This window comes from Penaeus chinensis, unplaced genomic scaffold (genome assembly GCF_019202785.1).
Source record: "Penaeus chinensis breed Huanghai No. 1 unplaced genomic scaffold, ASM1920278v2 CTG_3848, whole genome shotgun sequence".
NCBI lineage: Eukaryota > Metazoa > Arthropoda > Malacostraca > Decapoda > Penaeidae > Penaeus > Penaeus chinensis.
In genome coordinates, this window is record NW_025918180.1 from 24,111 (window position 1) to 30,000 (window position 5,890).

At 40.7% G+C, this 5,890-nt stretch overlaps 2 protein-coding genes across 2 annotated transcripts; one reads left to right on the forward strand and one right to left on the reverse strand.

Annotated features, from left to right (window-relative positions):
- Positions 1–503: 503 nt before the first annotated feature.
- LOC125024746 (histone H4) lies at positions 504–939 on the reverse strand. Its single transcript, XM_047612494.1, has one exon. It carries the CDS (start codon positions 918–920, stop codon positions 609–611), a length of 312 nt encoding a protein of 103 aa, XP_047468450.1. The 5' UTR covers positions 921–939; the 3' UTR covers positions 504–608.
- A 388-nt stretch (positions 940–1,327) lies between these two features.
- On the forward strand, positions 1,328–1,810 carry LOC125024749 (histone H3). Its single transcript, XM_047612497.1, has one exon. It carries the CDS (start codon positions 1,364–1,366, stop codon positions 1,772–1,774), a length of 411 nt encoding a protein of 136 aa, XP_047468453.1. The 5' UTR covers positions 1,328–1,363; the 3' UTR covers positions 1,775–1,810.
- Positions 1,811–5,890: the final 4,080 nt, after the last annotated feature.

Genomic DNA, 5,890 nt, shown 5'->3' on the forward strand with positions numbered 1-5,890 from the left:
CTCGGCCTCACTCACTCAAGGAAAAGCATAAAGCATAAATCATAAAATTATGAAACAGAGTCAAATCGTTACTTCCCGTACAACAGCATACCAACATGTTACACCTGTTTCTTTCTTTCTTTCTTTCTTTGCTTCTGCGTCATGTTGGTTATCAGTCTAATAATAACTAAAGCTTAATGTAACCATACACATTTCTTCATCATCATCATTTACAATACCACCAATAATAACATATCATATCTTACAAGCTTAATAATAATAGTAATGATAACAATACCAGTAGAGATGCAAGAAAAATCAATATTTGTAATCGCAATACTGGGGACTCATGTTGATTTACTAATAGTAGTAGTAGTAGTAGTAGTAGTAGTAGTAGTAGTAGTAGTAGTAGTAGTAGTAGTAGTGCAAGAAGTACTAGTAGTGCAAGTAGCAGCAGTAGTAGTAGTAGTAGTAGTAGTAGTAGTACATGTAGTAGATAAAGCAAGATAGATAGATGGGTATCAAATTGTATCCTCTTTATGAGTATTTGTAGGACCTAAAATAGGTCCAAGGTTTTTGGTTTGGTGGGGGTTGTTGGTTTTGACGGTAGATGTTGTCTGTCAAGACACTTAACCTCCGAAACCGTACAGGGTACGTCCCTGGCGCTTGAGAGCGTAGACGACGTCCATGGCGGTGACGGTCTTCCTCTTGGCGTGCTCGGTGTAGGTGACGGCGTCACGGATCACGTTCTCGAGGAACACCTTGAGGACACCACGGGTTTCTTCGTAGATGAGACCAGAGATACGCTTGACACCTCCACGGCGAGCAAGACGACGGATGGCAGGCTTGGTGATACCCTGGATGTTATCACGCAACACCTTGCGATGACGCTTGGCGCCACCCTTTCCGAGCCCCTTTCCGCCCTTGCCTCGTCCGGTCATGATGATAGTGGTATTCTTGCTGGGAGTTAGCCAGATGAATTTTCGGATCGGCCGAGATCTGGTAAGGCTACCGCCGCGCCCCGTCTGCGTAGCGGCGAGGCGGCCGACTCAGATGAGCGCTCATCTTAACTGACCGCTGTGCAAATACAAACTCGCCTAGGCCTTGTTATTGACAAAAGCTCACATGTAAAATACTTTCAATTGATTGGGCCTTAGTAGTTTGTCCCAAGCTTCAACTAGGAATTGAACATAACGTCACGGAGGCTGCATTACAGGACCTGACATGTGCCGTATCTCTGGCAATATTTACCCAGTAGAAATAGGCGGGGTTAAGCCAGACTCTCGCAGCCACACGCGACTCCGCTAGGGCTCGCTCGCTCTCCTATAAATTGACGTCTTGAGCGAGATCGCGTTTCATATCTGTATAGATACAAACTCGCACAATGGCACGTACCAAGCAGACTGCACGTAAGTCTACCGGAGGCAAGGCCCCCCGCAAGCAGTTGGCCACCAAGGCAGCACGTAAGTCTGCCCCTGCTACCGGAGGTGTCAAGAAGCCCCATCGTTACAGGCCCGGAACTGTAGCCCTTCGTGAGATCCGTCGTTACCAGAAGAGCACTGAGCTCCTGATCCGCAAGCTGCCCTTCCAGCGCCTGGTCCGTGAGATTGCCCAGGACTTCAAGACTGACCTCCGCTTCCAGTCCTCTGCTGTCATGGCTCTGCAGGAAGCCTCCGAGGCTTACCTGGTCGGCCTCTTTGAGGACACCAACCTCTGCGCTATCCACGCTAAGAGGGTCACAATCATGCCTAAGGATATCCAACTTGCTCGCCGTATCCGCGGAGAGCGCGCCTAAGGTTTTGATTGCATACCTGCAACACAAGATCATAATTCTCGGCCCTTTTCAGGGCCTAAAGATTGTCTCCAGAGAGATGAAATTAAGACAAGTGGTGTAAAAGTTGTCAATGTACACAAACTAATATTGATAAGCATATATACATACTAATTATATCAATCTTGATAGCATACATACATACAAATGTACACACACACACACACACACATACACATACACACATACATACATACACACACACATACATACATACATACAAACATACATATATGCATACACTATATATACATATATATATATGAGAGAGAGAGAGAGTGTGTTATGCATGCATGTATGTATGTATGTATGTATTCGTTATGTATGCATACACACACACACTAAATGCTAATATATATATATATATATACCTATATATACATATATTTATATATATGTCATATGTATATATATACATATATATATATATATATATATATATATATATGTATGTATATTTATGTATATATATAAATATATATATATATATAAATAGAGAGAGAGATTTATGTATATATATAAATATATATCTATATATTATATATATTAATAGAGAGAGAGAGAAATATTTATTATATATATAGGTATAATAACTATATACATATAATATAGAGAGAGAGAGAAGAGAAGTGTATGTAGTATGTATAAATTAGATTAGTATGACATATTTTATGTATGTAAATATAGTAGGTATGTATTATAGTATAGTATATGTAGTATGCATATATGTATATGTATGTATATTGTATGTTATGTATTATGTATGTATATGCTTCCCCCTTCTCTCCCTCTCACCCTCTCTCTCTCCTCTCCCTCTCCCTCTCTCTCTCCCTCTCTCGTCCCTCACTCCTCTCTCCCCTCTCTCCCCTCTCTCCTCCTCTCCTCCCCCTCTCTCCTCCCTCCTTCTCCCTCTTCCCCTCTCTCTCCCTCCCTCCTCTCTCCTCTCTCCCTCTCTCCCTCTCTCCCTCTCTCCCTCTCTCCCTCTCTCCCTCTCTCTCTCATCCTCCCCTCTCTCTCTCTCTCTCTTCTCTTCTCTCTCTCTTTCTCTCTCTCTCTCCCTCTCCCTCTCCCTCTCCCTCTCCCTCTCCCTCCCTCCCTCCCTCCCTCCCTCCCTCCCTCCCTCCCTCCCTCCCTCCCTCCCTCCCTCCCTTCTATTCAGAAAGGGATGTTATTTATACCTATGCATGTGTATGTATATGGATGTGTATGTGTATTTTGTGTTTATGTATATGTATATAATTTTGTACATGTACATGTAGACTGCATTGGAGGCATATACATATACATATGTATGTCTGAGTATATTGTATACTTGTATTAAAGATGTATATTGTATGTGTCGTGTATATATATGTGTGTATGTATATATGTATATATATTGTATATATATTATATATATATTATATATATGTATATATTGTGCATGTATTTACTATATTATACATATGTATGTCTGTGTATACTGTATATTTGTAATATGGATGTATATAGTATGTGTGTCTTGTATATGTATATATATAATATACATACATATATATGTATATATAATATATATATTCATATATATGTATATATATTTATATATATATTTATATATTATATGTATAATGTATATATTATATATATGTATATATATATATTATATGTATATTATATGTATATTATATGTATATATATATATATATATATATATATGAACCGTATTCATGTTGACAAACGTAGAACAGGTATGAATGGGTGATGTATTTGACTGGTTTCGATCATATCTTCGTCAGAAAGACATGTATAACTGACAAAGTTATAATCGAAACTGGTCTAATACATCTCTTGTATTGTGAAGATATTCATTCTCATTAATACGTTTTCTACATATATATTATATGTTATGTGTATATTATATATTATATATATATATCATATATATATAATAAATATGTATTATTTATATATTATAAATATGTATTATTTATATATTATAAATATATTTATATATTATAAATATATTTATATATAATATATATTTATTATATACATAATATATATTATATATATTATACATGATATATATTATATGTATATTATATATATATATATATATATATATATAATATATATATAATATAATAATAATAATATAAATAATATAAATAATAATATAACTAATATAAATAATAATATAAATAATATAAATAATATAAATTATAATATAATAATAATAATTTATTGATTCTCATGCCATCAGCCCCTGTATGTGTGTGTGTGTGTGTGTGTGTGTGTGTGTGTGTGTGTGTGTGTGTGTGTGTGTGTGTGTGTGTGTGTGCGCGTTTACTACCCAACTTACACAACACACACATACCCACTGGTGCGCCTCCGCCCCAGCCGTGTGCGCCTGTCTTAAAGTGCACAGGGCAGGACAGAAGGATTCGTGGTAGGTTTACGCACCTTTTTGTGCCCAACAAACATGTTGGGGTAGGTCAGGGCATGGATTTGGCCTGCGCGACTGGCCGGGGCTCAAAAATGAACTATGCTTAGGGTTTATGTGTTGTTGGGGGGTTAGCAGGCCGAGAGGGAGAGAAGGAGGGGGAGGGAGGAAAAAATGGGGAGGGAGAGGGAAAAGGGAATAGGGGAGGAAGAAGGAGACGGAAAAGGGAGAGAGAGAAGGGGGAGGGAAAGGGAATGAGAGAAGGAGAAGAGGGGGAAGGGAGAGAGGGGGGGGGGGGCGGGAAAAGGAAGTGGAAAACAAGATAAAAAGGGAGAGGAAAAAAAAAGAGAAACAACTAGAGAGGGGAAATAAATGTACCCTGCCACCTGTCGAAAAAAAAAAAAAAAAACGAGAGAGAAAAAAAAAGGAAGAGAGGAAGCGAAAGAAAAGAGAACTTTCCCAAAGTATAAACAAACCCACTCCCCCACCCCTCATCCCTCACCCCCATCCCTTAACCCCCCATCCCCACCCCCCATCCCCACCCCCCATCCCTCACCCCCCATCCCCACCCCCATCCCTCACCCCCCATCCCCACCCCCATCCCTCACCCCCCATCCCCACCCCTCACCCTCCCCATCCCCATTCCTCTCCCCTCACCCCCCCATCCCCACCTCTCTCCCCACACCCCTAAAGCAGGCTAACCCCCGACCTCCCATCCCTCTCCCCTCTCCCCTCTCCCCTCTCCCCTCTTCCCTGTTTTATGTAGTGCCATATCTCCCTATTGAATGTAGTGCCATATCCCCCTACTCTATCTAGTGCCAGACCTCTGTAATCTGTCCAGTGCCATATCTTTCTATTCTATGTAGTGCCAGATCTCCCTATTGTATAAAGTGTCACATCTCTCTATTCTATGTAGTGCCAGATCTTTATCATCTATCCAGTGCCAGATCTTCCTATTCTGTGTAGTGCCAAATCTCCCTTATCTATGTAGTGCAAGGTCTCCCTAATCAACGTAGTGTCAGATCTTCCTATTTTGTGTAGTACCTGATCTCCCTCTTCTATGTAGTTCCCGCTCTCCCTCTTCTATGTAGTGCCACATTTCCCTCTTCTATGTAGCGCCAGATCTCCCTCTTCTATGTAGCGCCAAATCTCCCTTATCTATGTAGTGCCAGATCCCCCTCGTCTATATAGTGCCAAATCTCCCTCTTCTATGTAGTGCCAGATCTCCCTCTTCTACGTAGTACCAGATCTCCCTCTTCTATGTAGTGCCAGATCTCCCTCTTCTACGTAGTACCAGATCTCCCTCTTCTACGTAGTACCAGATCTCCCTCATCTACGTAGTGCCAGATCTCCCTCATCTACGTAGTGCCAGATTTCCCTCTTCTACGTAGTGCCAGATCTCCCTCTTCTACGTAGTACCAGATCTCCCTCTTCTATGTAGTGCCAAATCTCCCTCTTCTATGTAGTGCCAGATCTCCCTCTTCTACGTAGTACCAGATCTCCCTCTTCTATGTAGTGCCAAATCTCCCTCTTCTATGTAGTGCCAGATCTCCCTCTTCTACGTAGTACCAGATCTCCCTCTTCTACGTAGTGCCAGATCTCCCTCATCTACGTAGTGCCAGATCTCCCTCATCTACGTAGTGCCAGATTTCCCTCTT

What these genes read in the sequence shown, in the direction of transcription:
- LOC125024749 (XM_047612497.1), top strand. Translation starts at nt 1,364, where the DNA reads ATGGCACGTACCAAGCAGACTGCACGTAAGTCTACCGGAGGCAAGGCC.
- LOC125024746 (XM_047612494.1), bottom strand. Translation starts at nt 920, where the DNA reads ATGACCGGACGAGGCAAGGGCGGAAAGGGGCTCGGAAAGGGTGGCGCC.